This window comes from Cryptomeria japonica, chromosome 7, assembly GCF_030272615.1.
Source record: "Cryptomeria japonica chromosome 7, Sugi_1.0, whole genome shotgun sequence".
In the NCBI taxonomy this organism is placed as follows: Eukaryota; Viridiplantae; Streptophyta; class Pinopsida; order Cupressales; family Cupressaceae; genus Cryptomeria; species Cryptomeria japonica.
This window is the reverse complement of record NC_081411.1, coordinates 701994634-702016987: the sequence shown is the minus strand read 5'-3', so window position 1 is coordinate 702016987 and position 22354 is coordinate 701994634. Positions and strand designations below refer to the sequence as shown.

General features: G+C 36.8%; 1 protein-coding gene across 1 annotated transcript; it reads right to left on the bottom strand.

Moving 5' to 3' along the window:
• Positions 1 to 6: 6 nt before the first annotated feature.
• Positions 7 to 21407, bottom strand: LOC131046075 (isoeugenol synthase 1-like). Its single transcript, XM_057979732.1, has 3 exons — positions 21257 to 21407; positions 356 to 589; positions 7 to 218 (listed from the first exon to the last, which is right to left on the bottom strand). The coding sequence occupies exons 1-3, from the start codon at positions 21405 to 21407 to the stop codon at positions 7 to 9; spliced, it is 597 nt and encodes a 198-aa protein (XP_057835715.1).
• Positions 21408 to 22354: the final 947 nt, after the last annotated feature.

Here is a 22354-nt window from a genome sequence, read left to right as displayed (position 1 = left end):
AAAAAATTATGTATCAAATGATTTAATCTTACTTTCCGAGAGATTCACCATCTCTGCTTCAGGCGAATAGACCCTTTTAAGAGTCCGTCCAGTTTTCTTCTTCCATAGTGAAACAACCTTGCTTTGGCTAATGACATTCATTGGAGGTTTGTAAATCACTAGCTTGTTTAGTGTTCTGGGATCATTGGCCACCATTATGTTTAGAGCGACGATTCCATCTTCAAAATTCATGACAGATGAACAACAACATTAAGTAAATATCAGATAAATGGTAATATAATAATACATTTTTACTATAGGGGATGTTGAAGCCATACTTTCTACGTAAACTCTTAATTTCTGCAAGTGCATATACCTTTAGTAAAACCATCTCCATAGATAACAAGTTTTGTAAGTGATGGTTTCTGACAAGGATGAAGGAAGTAATCAATAAAATAAGGAGCATTAGAATTTGCAGAAACGAAGGTGTATGGAATCCGTGCCTCTTCAGTTGCTCTACGAATGGTCTTCCTAACATCATTTATTCTCTGAAAGGGAGCCAGTGACTTGATTCTGTCCACTTCATTGCCGAATTCTGATTGCAGGAACTCTATTTCAACCAAAATAAGATATTAAATGTTCTGAATACCCAAATTAATATAATCGGGTCATACTGCTATGTGCAAACTGATATAAATTATAAGTATATTGACCAATAGTAGGTGGGGTTAAGAATTTTTCTATTGTTTCTTCTGTTATCTAACTGTATTTCTGTTGATTTACCTCTTCTTCTTAGGTCAGGGCTATTTTGGTTGTAATGAGGGATTTATTGAACAAAAGAAAGTTCAACTAACAAATCTTCACTTCTCATATCAGATTGTTAGATAAACAGCCCCAAAAAGCTGATTTAAGTTAGATGCATCCTTATTGATTCCAACTTTGCTATTACTTAGTTGGTTGCTCTGTTTAAGTTGTTTTCCTGATTTGTTTTGTCTTAATACTTATTTTTTATGGTACATATTTCTGATATGTAATGGCTTCGAGTCCTCCTCCATTTATATTAATAAAAAACATTCATAAGTAGTTGAACTTATTTGGGTCTGTCACATAAATTAGGAAATTACGAAGCACGCTATGTACAATCTCTAGAATGCACCAAGATATCCTTATATTTTATACAGTCTAGATATTTGATACATTCTAGAAACTAAATAGTGATGGACTTGAAAAGAACTGAGAGGGGGGGGTGAATCAGTGACTCCAAAACAAACACTATTTTAAACACTAACCGATAGATGAACTTAACCAAACAGTTAAACAAAATACATGCTATCCAAAATGAAAAAACAACATCCACATAAAGTAGAACATCCACCATAACACAGGTGTTTATACGTGGAAAACCCAAATAGATAAAAACCACGGTGAGATGGAACTCACAAGTTAATTATATACAGTAATAGAAAACTGACCGGTTAAGGTCTTACAAAGAGCTCTGCTAGGAGTGAATCTTGTTAGAGATCCCAAGCTTGATTAGAAGCTTATACCCTGTTAAGAGTAACCTCGCTGGAGGATTGAGAATCCAAACTAATGGATCACCTTGTTAGAGGATTTGTACAATAAAGATTGTTAGAGATTACCTGGTTAAGGGATGTGAATCCCTTGTAATGACTAGAAAACAACAAGAATAGCTTGATTTGTTCTGAGTAGCACAAAACTTGCTTGATCAGATCCTTCTAAGTACATTCAACACTGCTCTGCATCTTAACACTTATCACCTTTCAACAAAATATTTTTTACTCTTTTCACATAACAAATCTCTATCTGTTATCATCATAAAATTGATTCTCTACAATGTTTTTAAATAGACATACAAACCTTATGTCGGCCATAGGAACACAATTCCCTAGGTGCAGTGAATCTAGACATCTTAAACATAACTCATCACAAAAATGACCGCCAAGCAAATGGTGCTGGTAACTCATCACAAAAATAGATACCGGTCAGAGCAGTTTACTACTAGTATAAAACTAATGAATCGTTGTTATAGTTTCTTCCACTTGATCTTCTTCTTCATCTTCATCCCGATTCTGATGCCGACTTAGTGTTACCACAGGTTGTCTCTTAGGCACATACCAGTTGACACAAAGTACCGGTTAAAGATAGACCTTAAACATACCAGTTGATAGTGTAAACCAACTGAAGTTACATTGGTAGTCAATGTTATCATATATGTGTGTGAGAGTGTTTCATCAATGACAACAAGTGATGAATACATTATCATCATCAAGCCAACAGTCTTCCCCTTTGGTATTGATGGCAACACTTAGAAAATTTTGAGTAAAACACAACAGATCTATATATATATATATACTCATACTCCCTTTGAATGTAGCACTTCTTCTTAATGCTGTAATACCCCCCCTTAATGCATGCATAAATCATACATATTATTACTCCCCCTTTGACAACAATGCCAAAAAGATAAAGTAAAATATATACATATTTATAGAAAATATGTATTAAAGAGCTCAACATATATTACAATTTAAAACGAATTCATGCAATAGCTATTCTCATGAAAATATTATTGAAATTCTACTTCATCTAGGATAGAGCATTCTGCCAGGATTCCAGTATTTGATTTGTATACTCTGAAGTAGATAGTAGCTGAGAATAGAATTCTTCCATTAAGTCAAGCGAGCATGTCGCAGGTGTAGCAAGAATAGCTTTTGCACTAGAGTAGGCTCTCTGAAGAATGTCAATCTGTGAGGTGAGCTGACTCTTGAGCTCTCTTAGAAATTGGAATCTCTTAGCTCTCTCATTATCATTCCTGATCAGTCTGTCATGCAGATCATCTATAGACCGGTTAAAGACATGAATGGAGTCCTAGAGTGGAACATATGCCTTGCATAACCTTTCTATTTTTTTCTCAGTTTCAACTTGATTCTTAGTAATATCAGAATAAAAGAAAGTAATATTGGAGGTAGAGGAAAGATACTTTCCTCCATATTCAATAGCTTTCTTCAATAGACTGCCATTACGAGATATAGCCATTTTGCCATTTTCAATGTGCTTAGCTAGCTTATCTCTATATGCCTTCTTGTGGCTCTTCTCAGCAGATATTTGAGTAGCATCTTCAAGTGATTTGATTTTATCAGATGCCTCTGCAAGTAACTAACCAAGTTTGCTGATAGGAGTGGGAAGATGTGTGACAAAGGTTTTTGAAAGTAATCCAAACAAAATTTCTACTACATTTTGGATAGTCTCTGCCTCAATTCTTTGTTCTTTAAACGTCTTCTTATGTGCACAAGATTGCATAACACTGGCAATCTTCATCATTTCAGATGCACTCAAGGTATTCATATCGATAGGTCCTAAAATGCTTAAAGAGTCTTCATCATCATCATCAAGCAATTTTTGCTTTGCTAGTTCAGGGGGTGTACTCTTAATGATGACTCTTTATGTATTTTCTTCATTTTTATCTTCTGCTTCTTGAGTAGCATCTTCCTCAGTGGATTCCTTTTGAGTGATCTTAGTGACCGATGGAGACTGGAGTTTCTCTAGTTGTTCAGTTGCTGGTATACTGACCTCCTTTAGTTGAGTACCCGGTTGATCACCTATTGTATCATGTACTTCTATGATTGAAGGCATATCTGGTGTAGTAATATCTTCAGATAGGTCCACTGTATCCTAAATATCCTCATCAACAAGAATAACGTAGTCATCCTTCTTCTTGGTTGAATATACTATATTAGCTGGAACAATTTCCTCTATATCCATTTCTAGTGGAGAAACATCATCTGTGGTTTCATCCTTATTGATAGAGTGAAGGTTCTCTACCCTTTGTTTGATTATACAGGCTAGTTGGTGAGTATCTGACTCAATAACTGTCCTTTTCCCATTAAGAAGCTTCAATCTCCTTATTTTAAAATCAAAATATACTTTGTATTCCTCAGTCAAAGCACTAATTCCTTCTGATGATAATGTGGGAAAATACTGTACAAATACTTCATCAATAATCTTCTTCTCTAATTGAGTGGCTTCTTCCCATTTTTCTAACAAAGTATTATACAAAGAGACTAAAATATCTTTCTCTAAATCATGTGGAAATCTACTATAGTGATTTAACAAAGTTATTACCTAGTTGGAGTATTTCCTTTTTCTCATCTACAATAAAAGAATCATAATGTTTTTTAACATTTTCAAACTTGTTTCTTCTCAATGATTTCATTATTCTCTCAAATATTATGTCAGGTTTGTAGGTGACAATATCTAGTGGTGTAGTTTCCTTTGGAAGTACCTTTACCTTCTTAGATGTTCTGCCGGTTGCCTTTTCCTTCTTAGGTTCTTCTTCAGATTTTGTACCCTCAGACTCTGGTTGCAAAATCAGTTTCCTGTTCCTCTTCTTTGGTACAATCTCCTTTTTCTAAATTATTTTAGGTGTTGGTTCCTTCTTGTTTAGGACACTTCAAGTCACCCTTGTAGTTTTCTTTACAAGAGATATTTCCTCACTTTTCTTTTTCTTTCCTTTAGCTTTAGATGTAGGTGCAGTACTGGTTTCAGCAGGTGCAGCTTGGATTGCTAGAATGTCCAATTTTGCCTTCTTTTTGTCTATATAGGTGATGCTAATAGGGTATTGGGATAGCCAACCAATAAATCGTGATTGACCTCGTAGCTCATATCTTCCATCTCTTCCTATCTAGGTTCTCTTGCTTGCATTAAGCAAAAGTCAGTTGTAACCATGAAGATTATGTATTTTTCAAAATGTCTTACCACATCTTCAGATATCCTCATTCTCAAGCTCATTTTCTTCTAAAATTCATTAAAGTACCTGTTGATGGTAGCTGAAAAGGTATTCTTTACAGCCTTAATGTTGTTCCTTATCTGAGCATTGACCGCTTGTTCTTTGGACCATTCAATGTCACCTATACCAGGTAGAAAATTCTGAAAGTAGAAAAATAACCCAGCCAATAGCTGACCAAACTTGAACTTCTGAGTACTATCCTTTTTGATGGACTTCAAATTTAGATATAGATGGACTTTGATAACTTCATACATATCATAGTCTTCATTTCCAACAATCATACTATGTGTTGTATGAATTGCTACAGATGGAACACTGTTAAGTCTACTGGAGTAAAATACTTTGTAGCCTATCACCATTGCTGCAAGTTTCACCGCAGGATCTCTAATATTGTTAATAGAGAAAGCACACCCATCAGAGGTAGAACCGGTTAGCTTGAAGATAGTGTCTTTTGTAATTTTCCTCAACTCAGGAACTTTACCAGTTGAGCAATAACCCATTACAACCCTAATGGATTCCTTGGTAATCGTGTGAGTCCTTTCCAGATACATATTTTCTCCATGGACTCGGCTCAAGATTATTCTTATGTGATCTTCCTCAAAATATTCAAGAGGGTAGGCGGCATTATGAAATCCATTTTAAAAAATCCTAGCATATTTAGCTTTAATCTTTCCTTCCTTATCACAAAGAGATTTCAGCTGAGTATAGATGTGAAGAGTTCCCAAATCTTCAATTTTGCAATCTATATAGCTGGACAAATCTCCTTCGACCATGACTCCACTTGGGACTTACAAAAATGCATTATAAGACATAATTTAATTTGCCTTTAGAGCTTCCTCAGGCTTAGCAGTGATCATCAACCTCCCTACAGACTTAGAATTAGATGCCATTCTAGATAGACAAGTTTCGAGGCAGTATACAAGGAAATACCTAGAATTTTGCACATCCCTTTGATTCCTAGTTGGACTGTTCAAATTCTCTCTTGTTCGCTTCTCTGCAACTTCAGATTCAACTAGATTTCTCTTAAATCACAAAGCAATTCTCCAATTCACACCAAGACAATCTTGCTCAGCTCTACAATCGCTTCAATTTTTTTTCGAAAGGGTTAGGATAAAACTGATAAGGTAAAACTTGTTTTTATCCTGTTTATCGATCGTAATAAATGCTCATATTTTTAGGTTACAAACCCTAATTTCTTCGCTTAAGTGAAATATTGGATGATTAACACGCCAGCACAAAGTTACCAAAATTTAAAATTCAAAAAGATTCTTTCTCACCTATTTTATAAAAAGGGTCCGAAATATGTTTTACCGTTACACTCCCCTTAGCCGTTTTAGACAGGCTTAAGTCACTGGTGCTGGACTCTCTTCACTGGGTGAAGGAGTGATTTCTTCTATAGGAAATTCTTTGATTTTCTTCTTCCATGTTCGGTTCATATCTTCTCTTGTTTCCTCAACATCAATTTTCTACTTGCCTTTCTGATCCTTAGTAGAGTTGACCGGTTTGTTGTTTTTGGTTTTGCAAAACTTTGCCAGGTGCCCCAGTTTGTTGCAGTGGTAACAGACCATACCAGATGATGTCCAGGGTCCTGCATTTCCTCTTCCTATTATTTTTTTGCAGGTCATATCCACATGGCCAAAGGTTATTACAAAAGGTATAAACAACATTTGTGCACTTTTCCATTTTGAATGGACTAAACCGGTTGCCATAGGATCCTTGCTAGTTCTTGTTTACCCGGTTATCAAAATTCCTCGTTCGGTCACCATATGGTCTAGGATGCATGTGTGGTACAAGATTGTTTGATCCATATCTACACTCAATATGTTTATGCCCATACATTCCACAAGTGTAGCAATGTCCTTCAAACTTTCTAGACACATACCTATCATTAATATTGTAACTCGCATTCATGTTAGGTTTGTTCCTACAAACATTAAATGCAGTATGACCAGGCTTATGGAAAACAAAGCAAACAGGTTTAAAATCCTTCTTACTGGTAGTCTTATTGACTTTAAAAGCAATTTTGTTCTTTGGATTATTGCTCTTTGTGCTAGAGGATTCACCTTTTTCAGTTGTATGAAAACCAAGTCCAGAGATATCACCCTTCATTCTCTCTGATTGGATTTGTTCTTCCAGCATGGTAGAACTTTTAGCTAACTTCTCTTATTTCTCATTGGCTTCAGTAAGCTTTTTGACAAGATCTTCATCATGCTTAGACAGGTTCTCTTGTAGAGATGATGCCAACTCAAGATCTAGCTTTAGGTTTTCCTTTTCTTCTATTTCAGCTATTAAGTCCTCATGCATAGTATATTTTTCCCATATAATATTTATGATTTCTTGATCTCTTACCTTGATAAGGTCTTCAGCAGCTCTTGTGGCTTCCAGTTCCTGACTCATGTGGATAGTGAGACCTTCTAGCTCTCTTCTTAAATTTAGTTTCTCACCATCCAACTTTTCAACTTCTTCTAATAAAGCATCAATATTAGCTTCGTCTAAAGAACTATTGTCAGATATTTCTAACATTTTTTTAGATAGCTCTCTCCTCTTGACTTGAGAAGCTTTCAGTTTTCCCCTAAGGGATTCAACTTCATTTCTACTGGCTTCTAGATCTCTAGCCATCTTGAAGTAGCTTATGTCCCCCATGGTAGTTTCAAGATTCCCTTCTAAGCAGTTAGGCTTCAAAGAAGTTAGGCTCTGATACCAATTGATGGACTTGAAAAGCACTGAAAGGGGGGGTGAATCAGTGACTCCAAAACAAACACTATTTTAAACACTAACTAGTAGATGAACTTAATCAAGCAGTTAAATAAAATACATGCTATCCAAAATGAAATAATAACATCCACATAAAGTAGAACATCCACCATAACACGTGTTTATATGTGGAAAACCCAAATAGGTAAAAACCACGGCGAGATAGAACTCACAAGTTAACTAGCTACAGTAATAGAAAATAGACCGGTTAAGGTCTTACAAAGAGCTCTGCTAAGAGTGAATCTTGTTATAGATCCCAAGCTTGATTAGAAGCTTATACCCTGTTAAGAGTAACCTCGTTGGAGGATTGAGAATCCAAACTAACGGATCACCTTGTTAGAGGATTTATACAATGAAGCTTGTTAGAGCTTACTTGGTTAAGGGATTTGAATCCATTGTAATGACTAGAAAACAACAAGAATAGCTTGATCTATTCTAAGTAGCACAAAACTTGCTTAATCAGATGCTTCTAAGTACGTTCAACACTGCTCTGCATCTTAACACTTATCACCTTTCAACAAAAGCTTTTTCACTCTTTTCACATAACAACTCTCTATCTGTTATCATCGTAAAAATGATTCTCTAAGATGTCTTTAAATAGACATACAAACCTTATGTCGGCCATAGGAACACAATTCCTAGGTGTAGTGAATCTAGACATCTTAAACATAACTCATCACAAAAATGACCGCCAAGCAAACGGTGCTAGTAGTTCATCATAAAAATAGATACTAGTCAGAGGAGTTTACTACCAGTTGGAATAAAACTAGTGAATCATTGTTATAGTGTCTTCCACTTGATCTTCTTCTTCATATTCAACCCGATTCTGATACCGACTTAGTGTTACCACAGGTTGTCTCTTAGGCACATACCGGTTGACACAAAGTACTGATTAGAGATAGACATTAAACATACCAGTTGATAGTGTAAACCAATTGAAGTTACACCGATAGTCAATGTTATCATATATGTGTGTGAGAGTGTTTCATCGATGAAAACAAGTGATGAATACATTATAATCATCATCAAGCCAACAAATAGTCATTCCCCTTAAATTATTGTTATTAAATTATTTTGACTGTAAACAACTACTGTTAATAGGAAGCTAGACCTCAGACTCAAATCCTATTGTAGTCTAAGAGTTGATTTATAACACCTAATCTTAACTGTTGGTGCATTATTATTCAATAGTTGGTTATGCGAGACAGAAATTTAGAATCCATTCATACCTTTATGTTTCCTTCTTCCTTGATAGCCTTTATAATATTCAGCTGATCTAAATGATGGGGAATTGCAACTGCAGAGATTACTATATCCACTTGCTTTATTGCATTTACAAGGATGTTATGATCATCCAAAGATCCCTATTCCCATTAACAAAAGTGTTAAATGGATCCTTCTAGTTAAAGGACATAAGATCAACAAAAATATGGATATGAATCACTGACCTGAAGAATGATCATCTCTGAATTGTTGGAGTAATTGTGACTTGGAGGAATGAGGAGCTATAGTGGAAGGATGCACAAAAGTAAATGTTGGGTACCCAAGTGAAACATTGGCTTTCACCATATATTTCCCAATGTACCGAGTTGCTCCAATTATCAATATTCTATTCAACTTGGCACCCTCCCTTTAATTCACTGCAAAATCATAGAAATGGATCATAAGACAACTTAAAATAGAAATTCAAGATAGTCTTAACAAACACAAATAGTTATCCCTATTTCTTCGTGAAACAAATGTTGGCATTGTGTTGTCATTGATGTCAACTGGTATAGAAGGACAACCGGTATGGGAATATTGTTGACATGCAGTCACTCATGTCAACTAGTGTTGTAGGTCACTGGTAAAGAAGAGAATGTCATTCAAATGAATGACCACTGGATTCACCGATAAACAAGTCAATGTTTGATTTGTGTTGATGAAATGGATAGGTTACTAGTATAGTCTATCACTGGTAAGGAAAGGATGTCAACTAGTAAGTGTTTTGTTGACAGTGAGTAGTTTCCAACCGAAAAAGCTTATGACCAATGTACAAGCAAAGTGGGCAAGATGTTGAGCTGTTGTTTGTGATGAAGAGGCATAATGTTACCTAAATCACATCAACATAGGAGGAGAAGAATGTAAACATCACCAGTATGTTGTGTGGATGCAAAACAACAAGACTCCCACCAGATAAAGATACAATCACCATGTGAAAAGAAGACTAAAAATGAGTGTGCCCACACCACATCACATGTGCCTGTTTGATGATATGCTACACAAATAGGGAAGCCACTTGAGTGCATTGCAGGATGTAGATGACAAGGATTCACTACCACTGATAAGTGGAGATTATCTCCTATTATGTATAATGTGTATCATAATTCTGTGAGATAACAAAGGAGAGTTAAAGGCAGATGTTTGAAGGCTCACACCATATCTACTAGTGAATCAATGAAATGCCTCAAGTGCTTGAAATTAGGGATATGCATTGGACCAAAAAAGAAGGCATGTTGAGTTACCGAGATAGATGAAGGGTAATGGGTTTGTCACTTTGACAAACCAGTTGAGATGATGTCTGGTCTAATGATGACGAAGGCAAGTCTAAGCAACTGCAGATAGGTGAAATTGGCCGAATTGAAGATGGAGTCAGTTGAAGGTTAATGAGATGACATCATCAAGAGTGTTTCCTGGTATGTATGCCCACCAGTAATATGGATTACGTGCAGATGTAGAAGACTCCCATATGATGAAGTTGTGCATAAGGTAGGTTAGCAAGAGTGTTGATCGGTTGAGTTTGCACCGGAAGAGAAGCAAAGTGCAAGGTTGATGACAGATCGGTTAAGGGTTTAACCATTAGTGTTAGCAAGCTAGTAGATGAACCCAATAATGGAGTTGGTTGGTAATCCAATCCATACCAACACAAAGGTGGATGCTAACACATTTTCCATGTGGAGATGAAGTGGCATGCATGCACAAGTTGATGTGTTGAATCGGTGAAGTGTTAGGCGGTGAGGTAGATGATGACAGGTCAACATTTATGTCAATTGTGAGATTCATGGGATGCACTACAGAGGTTTGCAGCTCACGGTCAGGAGGACAATAGAGATCCAACTCATATTGATTGAGGAGATGGAGGCAAGGGAAGGAAAATGCAAAATCAATCTTCATGATCGACCAAGAAATCTGTCGACTAGTCAAAAGAAAATTGCCAAAAATAGAAGGCATGATCAGAAAGGCATGACAATGGTGGGATTAATTAATAATTTATAGTTCATCAATCCAGGTGATCAAATCAGATGAGATCTAATTGGATTTGATTTTCCTTGAGGTCAATGAGAAAACCCTAACAGCCTAAAATTTGAATTGGATTTTGGCGGGAAAACCAGGTTATAAATATGTAAGCCAAAATTGTTGAAGGGTGTCACTAGATGAGAGAGTGTTGTTGCATGCAAGGAGAAATCAGTCAAGTGATCATCAAGAAGAAGAAGAAGAAGAGATTGAGTGTGAGGAAGAATAGGGTTGAAGTGTTGAACCAACATCAGTGAGGCTACCAACAGTTAGCCATTGAGTCTGACAAAGGAGTGAATCAAAAGAGTTCAAACCGATAGAGAAGGAGTGTAGAAGACTGCAGAGAAGGTAGACATAGAACCGGCAGGGTGTTGTATTGGTGGAGAGCGATAGTGTAGGCGAGAGAAGAGAGAATCGATAAAGTGTTGAACCGACAGAGAGTAGAACCAATAGAGAGTAGAATTGACAGTGAACTGGATAGAAGATCCAACAGAGAGATTTGAAGAAGAGTTACAAAATCCATTTGTAATAAGAAGATAACTTTGGTATCAAAATATGTTTTTGTCTTCACTGATTTGTAGCTCAATGCAAGGGTTGTAGCTCCTTGGGTTGGTGCCCTAAATGAGGGGTTGGTGCTCCTTGGGTTGGTGCCCTAAATTAGGGGTTGTTGCTCCTTGGGTTGGTGCCCTAAACATTGTAATCAGAGATTCATTGTGACATTAGATTGGAGAAGTAGTCTCCAGCAACATTTCTCACCGAGGTTTTTCCCATCTTGGGTTTTCCTCATATATGTTGTTGTTAAGTGATGTCTTTTTATGTGAGTACATTTATGATTATTTTCCCTAGTAACTGGTAAGTGTTCATTCAGTAAGATCTGATAACTGGTATACTCACATAGGATAGTTAATAGAAATAATTTGAGAGCCATTGATTCACCCCCCTCTCAATGGTGCATTGTGTCTAACAATTGGTATAAGAGCCCTAGGTAACCAGTTGGTAAGCTTTCTCTAGCTTGAGTAGATTTTGGCTTAAGGACACAATGTTCTGTTTAGTATCAATCCCAGCTCCAGTGTTTAATGGGTCTAGCTATTCCATTTGGAGTTGTAAAATGGAAGTTCACTTATCCTCTCTAGGGTATGATGTATGGATGTCTATTGTAAATGGCTACCCTAGTAAAGTAAGTTCTCCCACCGATTCAGATGTATAAAGAAGAAACTAGTGCAATGAAGCAACAACGAAGGCTATACTTTGTGGGTTAATAGATGATGTCTCCTCATAGGTGGATAGATGGAGATCGACAAAAAGCTTATGGGAGAGATTGTAGAAGGTCTATGGAAATGAACCCACTACTATAGAACTAGCTTGTGATGATAAGATGAGAGATGCATCTCATTATCTGTAGATGATGAAGGCAGATCTACTAGTAGCTGCAACTTTGATGAAGAAGGAACCCACCTCTTCATGGTTCAAGAATAAGAATTTGAGAGTCACACATCTGAGAATGATCATGCAGATCACTCCTAATGACAAGATGTGTTTGGAAGTGATAGTGAAGGTGAAGCAAAAGTTGATCTTGAAGGTGAACTTGTAAATGCTCTTGAAGAACTCAGTAGAGTGAGAAATGAATACAAGTTCTTCAACAATGTTGCTACAGTGGAGCAAAACTTGTTGATAAAATGCCTTGAAGAATCTAAGAAATGTATCTCAGAGTTAAAGACTCAAGAATAAGGCACCGAGCAGTTTCGGTGTGAAGATCTAGCATCTAGGTTAGAAGTAAAAGATAAAGAATATCAACAGCTACTTGGAGAAATAGAGGTTGGATGAAATGACCTTGAGAAGTGTCAGGATGAGCTCAAGGTAAGAATCTAGTTTGATGGCAGCAGTGATGCCTTGGACAAGATGTTAAAGAAGAAAAAGCATGCCAAGGACACTGAAGGTTTAGGAAGTGGTGCTAGTGAATGCTCCACTAGCAAGAATGTCCCCCATAATGACATTTTGCTTGTCTTCTCAAATGGAGAGAACAAGGGATAGACCTTCATAGTTAGAAATGCTCCCCAAAAGAAGGTTGATCTAAATACAACTAGTGAAGATTTGTAGACAAGAATGAAGACCGGTGTTATGAGGAACAATATAGATCCCAAAGGAAAAGAGAAATTGGGAGAAACCAGCTTCACCAGAAGTAGGAACATGAGAAGACAACAAACAAGACCTCCTACTAGCAGAGGACAAAGAAAGTGTGGGAGAAGAAGAGACCAGATAGAAAGGCTGCATAGAATGGACAACCAAGGATCCATCCTCAGAGATGCAAAAATGGAGATGCTAAACCAGCAAGATCTCCCCATGCATGGCAGAATAGATTTGAAGGTTATAAATCTTCCTTCTCTGGTTATTGCTTTCCATGTAATGCTAATGGCCATAGGGCAAAAGAGTGTAGAAAGAGACCTAGAAGGAATAATCTAGGGTCTCATAGATTTCATGCATATGAGAAAAATGTATCCAAGAGTAGATACATGCATGTCCCCTCTCCCGGTTATGCAAATAATGTTTGTTATAACTGCAATGGATTTGGACATAGAGAGTTTGAATGAAGGAAGAGGAACTTGTAGACACATGGAGGCCGGTATAGTCGCTACGCTCAACATAGAAATCTATACAAACCATATGGAAGTCAGAGACCTGCATGGAATTTAAGGAGAAATGTCCCTATAGGATCAAGAGGTCCAACAGTTTCGGTTTCAACTCACAGCAACATGACCGGAAGAAGATGGTCAAATCAGTATGTTAAGAGATTTCCCAATCATGAAGCTGGGGTGGATGATGTGTGCTACTATAGCACTGCTTCAGGTTGTGATGTAAAATCCAAAAATGTAAGGACGAACCTGCAGAAGAAGGTAAGACATGTTCCCAAGAATGAAAAATGGGAAGAAGAATGAGACCAAGAAGGTATCGAGGAAGAGGCAAGAGGATACAACTATGGACTGGCACTGTGCATTCCATGCACAGGTAATATCTCCTAAGGTGTAAAAGAGATGTAATATCATAAGGGAAGTAATATATTGAACTTGTCTTTCACCCCCTCAATAAAGAAGGACACGTGGAAGAACAAGATGTTGTAGGTATGAAGGATGAAAAGGAGAAGATACATGTGTGTAGTGGTTGCCTTGGCTACACACCTACAGATCAGTGTTGGATCACTACTGCATGTGTCAATGGATGGAGATTTACAATGGAAATTAGATGCAAAGTGACACAAAATGATAGGAGTTATAGGAAGGTGCTCCGGTAGTGATGGTGGACTGGTACAGGAAACCAATATGTGAAGGATGTTGCTGACATGAATGCTAAATAGGTCCTTATAGGTTATGTAAGAAAATGAGGTTGAAGATCATTGCATTAGCCCCAAGAAATTGGAATGGGAAGTTTTGTCTCAGGTAATGTTGTTAAAAACCTAAATGACATATGTTGGCCTGGCTATTGATCATGTAGGCATGCATGTTTTGGGCTAACCGGTTTGATTCATGGAATGATGATGACATTGTATGGCATTGTAAAGATCCAAGATCATGTCATAGGCTGTGGTGGATATGATGGAGGTAAAATATCACTAAATGATCATAGTTGCATAGCTCAATGGGCATATGAAGATTATTGGTGCCCCAGAATTGGATCTGACCAACATTATGGACCTGAGATGTATAACTCAGGGGGGGTTCAAGTGCTTATGATGATGAGTTGGCATGCTTGAACTTGTAAAGTATTGACTGCCTAAACTGTAGATGATGGAAATTATTGTAGGTATACCAAGGAGAAATTCATGTTTAAGGGTATCCATTGTTTAGCTAGATGGTTGTATTCATAGTAAAATCACACTTGATTCTAAATAAATTTGGGATCAAATGGATGATGTTGCAGTTTGACTAATAGGCAAGTAGTATTCACTGACACATCCTTCTCCAATTGAGTGCTTTAACAAATAGTATCAAATTTGCATGCTCAATTGGTGTTAGTTGATGGTTGAGTCCCCCATCTTAAGTGTTGTGACTTGAGATGTTGTAACAAGTGGTATCAAAGGAGGAGATACATCCGATAAAGAAAAAGGGGAGAAAGATTCTTGTCAGTGACCGGTAAATTCAAGGAGGATCGATATCCTAATAGCACCGTTTGCCATTGTTATCAAAGGGGGAAAAAGAATATGTAGTACACAAGATACTACATGTGTGGGAATCCATGGATTATACAAAGGGGAAGATTTGGATCATACAAAGAAGGAGAGAGACTATGTAGTATGTCGGATACTACATGTGTTGACATCAATTCCAATGGGGAAGATTGTTGGTATTATGTTGTCATTGATGTCAATTGATATAAAAGGACAACTGGTATGGGAATATTGTTGACATGAAGTCACTCATGTCAACAAGTGTTGTAGGTCACTGATAAAGAAGATAATGTCATTTTGAGGAATGACCAATGGAGTCAGTGGTAAACAAGTCAATTTTTGACTTGTGTGGATGAAATGGTTAGGTTACTGGTACAGTCTATCATCAGTAAGGAAAGGATGTCAACTAGTAAGTGTTGTGTTGACATTGAGTAGTTTCCAACCTTCAAAGCTTATGACCAGTGTACAAGATGAGTGGGCAAGATGTTGAGCTGTTGTTTGTGGTGAAGAGGCAGAATGTTACCTAAATCACATAAACATAGGAGAAGAAGAATGTACAGGTCACCGGTATGCTGCGTGGATGCAAAACAACAGGACTCCCATGGGATAAAGATGCAATCACCATGTGAAGAGAAGACTGAAAGTGAGTTTGCCCACATGGGATCACCTGTGCCTGTTTGATGATATGTTGCACAAATAGGGAAGCCAGATGAGTGCAATGTAAGATGTAGATGAAAAGGATTCACTACCATTGGTAAGTGGAGCTTATCTCTGATTTTGTATAATGTGCATCATAATTCTATGAGATAAGGAAGGAGAGATGAAGGCAGGTGTTTGAAGGCTCACACCGGACCTACTAATGAATCAAAGGAATTCCTCAAGTGCATTAAATCAGGGATATGCACTGAAACGATATTGAAGGCATGTTGAGTTGCTGGGACAAATGAAGGGTAATGGGTTTGTCACTTTGACAAACTGGTTGAGGTGATGTCTTGTCTGATGATGATGAAGGCATGGCTGAGCAACTACAAACAAAGGAAAATAGTCGGATTAAATATGGAGTTAGTTGAATGTTGATGAAATGATGTCATCAAGAGTGTTTGTCGGTATGTATGTCAATCGGTAATATGGACAAGGTGCAAATGCAGAGGGCTCCCATCTGGTGAAGTTGTGCATAAGGTAGGTTAGGAAGAGTGTTGACCGGTTGAGTGTTGCACCGGAAGAGAAGCAGAGTGCAAGGTTGATGACAAACCGATTAAGGGTTTAACTGTGAGGGTTAACAAGCCATTAGATGAACCTTGTAATGGAGTTGGTTGGTGATCCAATCCATATCAACACAAAGGTGGATGTCAATACAGTTGCCATTTTGAGATGAAGTGGCATGCATGCACAGGTTGATGTGTTGAGTCGGTCAAGTGTCAAGCGGCAAGGCAGATGGTGATAGGTCAACATTTTTGTCGACTATGAGATTCATGGGATGCACTGCAAAGGTTTGTGGCTTGAGTTCAAGAGGACAATAGAGATCTAGCTCAGATTGATTGAGGAGATTGAGGTAGGTGAAGGAAACCGCAAAATCAATCTTGGTGATTGACCAAGAAATCTGTCGACTGGTCAAAAGTAGATTGCTAAAAATAGAAGGAATGATCAGAAAGGCACGACAATGGTGGGATTGATTAATGAGTTATAGTTCATCAATCTACATGATTAGATTGGATGAGATTTGATTGTATTTGGTTTTCCTCGAGTTCACTGAGGAAACCCTAACTGCCTGAAATTTGAATTGGCTTTTTACGGGAAAACAAGGTTATAAATACGCAAGTCAAAATTATTAAAGGGTGCAAATGGATGAGAGAGTGTTGCTGCATGCAAGGAGAAATTAGTCAAGTGCTCATCAAGAAGAAGAATAAGAGATTGAGTGTGAGGAAGAACAAGGTTGAAGTGTTCAACTGACATCAGTGAGGCTACTGACAGTTAGCCATTGAGTCTGGCAGAGGAGTGAACTAGCAAAGTTTAGACTGACATAGAAGGAGTGTAGAAGACTAGAGAGAAGGTAGGCATAGAACTGACATAGTGTTGTACCGGTGGAGAGAAACGATGTAGTACAGAGAAGAGAGAATTGGTAAAGTACAGAACCGACAGAGAGACAATCGACAAAGAGTAGAGTCGACAATGAACTAGATAGAAGACCCAATAGAGAGATTTGAAGAAGAGTTACAAAATCCATTTGTAACAAGAAGATAACTTTGGTATCAAAATATTTTTTTGTATTCACTAAGTTGTAGCTCGGTGCAAGGATTGTAGCTCCTTGGGTTGTTGCCCTAAATCAAGAGTTGGTGCTCCTTGGGTTGGTACCCTATATCATGGGTTAGTGCCCTATATCAGGGGTTGGTGCTCATTGGGTTGGTGCCCTAAACATTGTAATCAGAGATTCATTGTGAGGTTGGATTGGAGAAGTAGTCTCCAACAATATTTCTCACTGAGATTTTTCACATCTTAGGTTTTCCTCGTATATGCTGGTGTTATGTGATGTCCTTTTATGTGTGAGTACATTTTGTTAGGTTGCAGAGGCAACTGAGAGGGGGGGGGGTGAATTAGTTGTTTAATAATTTAAACCAAAAATAACTTAATCAAATTACTGCTTAATGCTGGTGAACCAGTCTGTTATACCGATGGATAGTTTTAATAGATAAATGCAATACCGGTAAAGATTAATGCATGAAACAAAAAGACAAAGTCATCCACAACAAATAACACCAATATTTGTACATGGAAACCCTGTAAGGGGAAAAACCATGGTGGGAAACCTTACCCACAATCAGATGATACTACTACAGATAGTAAGTGTACATAAATGGGGTCTGCACATGCAGAAAGGCCAAGCGCCTAGAGCTCACTACTCAATCACAAATGTGAGTCACACTGACTACAATTGGATGGTTAAATCTAATAAAAATTGTACTACACAAAATAGCATCTTCATATGCTGGATTCAGTACTTGTGTAGTTCTGATATGCTTTCACAAAAACCTAGCTTCACCTTCAAATGATGTCTTCATGTATAGCTTTGCTTAATCTCCCATATACCTTCACTCTTAACCATTTTCGCATTCCACTCTTGATCTTAAAAATAAGATCTTACATTTATATCATAACCTAAGACCAATTTTAGTAGGTTGGCTCTATAATTAAATCATTTTACAAACAATACATTATCCGATGCAATAACCAACTGAACATGTCAGCTTAATGCATTTACAACAATAATTAATCATCTCCATAGCATGCCATGCTGATCTGGAAAAGGTAAACCTACCGGTGTAACCCTGGACCTATTTGCTGGTAACAACAAATATGCAAATACAATTATACCAATAAACAATTCGCCAAGATAAGATGTCCAAACAATGTCTTCAACATTACCAAGTGTTTTCCATGCTATTCCAAGTGCCGGTGATCATTATTTCTTGCCGGTGTACCATATACCGGTGACTGTGCAAAAGTCACTTGCTTGCCGATGAATGTTACTGGATCTCCAAAGTGCTAGAGTTTTAGTAGGTGTTGACATCAATGACAAAACCATACCAAAATACCAACACATTTGTGATTAGTCTCCCTACTAACTGGTAAGTTTGCATTCAGTTAGATCTGATAACCGATATACTCACATAGGATAGTTAATGGGAAACATTTGAGAATCATTGATTCACCCCCTCTCAGTGGTGCATTGTGTCTAACAAAAAAACTAAAACAAAAGTATAACTAGTTTCTATAGTAAACACCCTGGTGAGCTCTTGACTTGAATTTTTTGCTAAATGAAGGAGATATTTATAGGAGGGTATAGAGAATGAGTCTATGATGAATGCTACTAGCTTCTGAATGTTTTACAATATCTCTAATTTTTTGGAGTCAAGTTGATTACTTTCTTTGTTTAGAGCTCGAAAAATCACTGTTAAAAATGCACGAATAAAAGTTAGTGGGGAGGGGCCAATTAAATACCCAACAAAATAAGTTTACTAAAATATAGTGGGTAGGGGCCAATTAAATACCCAAAAAAATAGGTTTATTAGAATATTCTATATGCATTAACGCATGATTATTTGTGTCTATTAAAATATTCTATATGTATTAACACATGATCATTTGTGCCTATTAAAATATTTTATATTCTTTACACACGAACATTTGTTTTGGCTGGGAATTTTTCTACGTGTGGGTGATCAGGCACTGTTGCTTTCTGCCTCTTTTATGCTTTATCTTTCTCCTGCTTTGTAACAAGGTTTTGGGTTCCTTTCAAAAACTTGTTTTTAATTAATCAAAACACATGAACATTTGTGTTTGTGTAGTTTACTATAATAAGAAACACAACAAAATCAAAAGATTATTAAAATATTTTATCTGTGAACACAAGGTCTTGTGTGCATGTGTAGTATATTATAATAATCAATACAACAAAGATCTTATTAAAATATTTCATATTTACTAAAACATGTGTCATGATCATTTGTGCATGTCTAGTTTTGTTATAATAATCAACACAATAAAATCAAAAGATTATTTAAATATTTCATATGCATTAACACATGGTCATTTCTACATGTGTAGTTTACTATTGATGGAAGCTAATCTTCCTCATATCTACTGGAGAGAAGTAGTGAGCACAATAGTTTATATATTCAATAGAGTACATATCAAAGGAGAAACCAGTAAGACACCTTATCAATTATGGTTTGACAACACATCTACACTTAAGTATTTTAGAATCTTTGGTAGTAAATGTTATGTGAGGAGAGATGATATCATTTAAAAAATTTGATCCTAGATGTGATGAAGGAATATTTCTTAGTTATTCTATTGAAAGTAAGGCATATAGATATTATAACAAAAGATTGTAGAGAATTGTGGAGAGCGCTAATGTCAAGGTGGATGAGCTGAATAGAAGTTAAATCGAAGTTTATGAGAAAGAACTGGTAGTGGAAATGATCATAACTAAACCAGTAAAACCTTTACCAAAACAGAATTTTGAACCAGTTACTCCGCCAATATCAAAAAATTCAACAGTAACTGAAGAACTGGGAAGAGGAACAGAGAAACATGTAGAAAGTTTGTATGTTACACCTACTGGAACTTTGATAGTAAATATAAGATCCACAGTAAACCAGTGTTAGAAACCTGTGAACCTCATCACCTCAATAATACTGAAACTTAAAGAAAACATATATTCATTTTTTAGTGTTGATCCCCAAGAAAAATAGAAAGAACTCCACGAATGATATCAGTTCCTTATCCAGGCTACAGAGTCACCCAAACTAAATAAGAGTTCTGAATCTGGACATTCGCATACATCCTATCACTTCTACTTCATCAACCTAATATATGCCTAACATATATATAAGTTTTTCCTTTATCCCAAAACTGTTTATCAAATTCAAGCAAAAAACTATTTATTTACTAATAGAGAGATTTCACATATATTTAATTTCTCTCCTGGAGAGAAAAACCTAAAAACATGTCTGTAAGATTGCCTTGCAGTCTCATTTCAATCAAATAACCCTAGATTATTTAAAAGAAACTAGTAAATCAATGAATGCACACAAGAAGACAACAGAGATATGAGCTCAAAATGATCTGATCTATATATTAATATCTATTTTCAGAAATCATACATAACTCGAGGTATTTCCTGAAAAACCAGAAAACCCTATATACATTTTGACAGAGTTTTCTTACAAATTCTTGTGATGATTCTTTCAATAGTCATGGTATAATGATATGGATGCAAACAAGCTTCGAACTTTCCTAGGAATAGTTTGTTACAACTATAATTCCCTCTTGAAAGAAGTTACAAATAACCTTCATCCCTAACTTCTTGAAGGTTGTTACAACGTTGTAGCATTGGTTGATTATTCTTGATCCTCTGCTTCTTGCAAACCATATTTGTCTTTCCATTCCTGAAACACATCATCATTGGGCCAAGAGTAACTAATAATTTTCTTCTTCAATTTATTCAATCTTTTCTAGGTGCTTCTTAACTGCTTGACCTCAGCCTCCAAAAATTTCTTCAATTTCTCGAATAAATAAAGATGTGTCATCTGAGTTGATGACTTCATTTATCCGTTGGGACAATTTATGTCCTAGCTCATCAAACCATACTTTTTCATCTTTCAACTGACTTGAACTAACAAAACCTCCAGGAAATAGTTCAAACATCTGGTTAGCATATTCTTTTCTGTATAGGTTAGCCTTTCTCTCTAAACTATCTCTTTCTTCTGCTAACCTAGACATACCTTTTACCAACTCACATGTGGATTTAATATTGGCATCAACCTCTCCCTCTTCATAGGATGAGCACATAAGTTCCAAATCTGCTTCCCTTGCCATCCATTTATTTAAAATTGGCTCCAGAGTAGCCTTGTCTTCCTTCAGATCAGTCAACATGCTTAAAAATATTTTCATATATATGTACACAATAGAAGCTCCTACCGTGTCAGCAAACTTCAAAATTGTGCCCCTAATCTTTTGCTCATATTTATTAGCAAATATAGATTGATGCTGCTTCAATTTCTCCATTTCATCTTGAATAGATTTAGTGGATTGGAAACTGAGGTTTACAGGAGACAAGGGAAACTCAATGATTGGACTAGCAGAGGGAGGTTTGGCTAGAGAAGAGGTAATCATCAAGGTAGAAGATACTGCCCTACTATTTGATTTTTCAATTTGGCAATCACACTATCCCTTTGAGCTATTTTATCTTGGGCTCCATTGTAGGCTTTTAGGATTGCCTCTAGCTTGACCCGGAGATCTTCCTTTTCTTTTGCCTCTTTCTCAACTATGACCATGTTGAATTTTGCTAATTCCAAGATTGTGCCAGCAACCTCCACTACCCCTGTGTCTTTTACCCTCTTCACAATCATGCCTCTGAGATAGCTTGATTCAAAGGTGTCTTTCCTCTTTTTATTCTTTTCTCTCTTTAGTGACCACATAACTAAAGCAGCATGATCATTTCTATAAGTTATTCCCTCGAGAGACTTTGTCTCCTTCCTTATGGCCTCAAGCACTAACACATCTTCTATATCCCATTCAGGGAGAATCAAAACCCTTGTTTCTGCAATCATTTCCCTCCCTTGTTCTAGGGTGATGCTCCCAAATTTTGTTAACATTTCTTGCTTTATGTCTGCTTCAACTGCAGATGCATCTTTGTGAGGATTCTCATTTTTTCTTTTCTCACATCTTTCCTTGAACTGGCCTATATTTCTCCTCTAGACAAACTGCAAGAAGGACCTTGTCTTGATAGAATTATCATTTGCCAAAAATTTCTCACTGGCTTGCTTAATGATAGGGTCTACTTCTTTTCCTATGAAGTCCTCTGCACTTAAGTCCATTTG

What these genes read in the sequence shown, in the direction of transcription:
- LOC131046075 (XM_057979732.1), bottom strand. Translation starts at nt 21,407, where the DNA reads ATGTTGACTGATCTGAAGGAAGACAAGGCTACTCTGGAGCCAATTTTA. An exon ending in CACATGTGAGTTGGTAAAAG is followed by an intron (nt 590 to 21,256) that starts GTATGTCTAGGT and finishes TGGTTGAAATAG; the next exon opens with AGTTCCTGCAATCAGAATTC. An exon ending in TGGAGATGGTTTTACTAAAG is followed by an intron (nt 219 to 355) that starts GTATATGCACTT and finishes TGAATTTTGAAG; the next exon opens with ATGGAATCGTCGCTCTAAAC.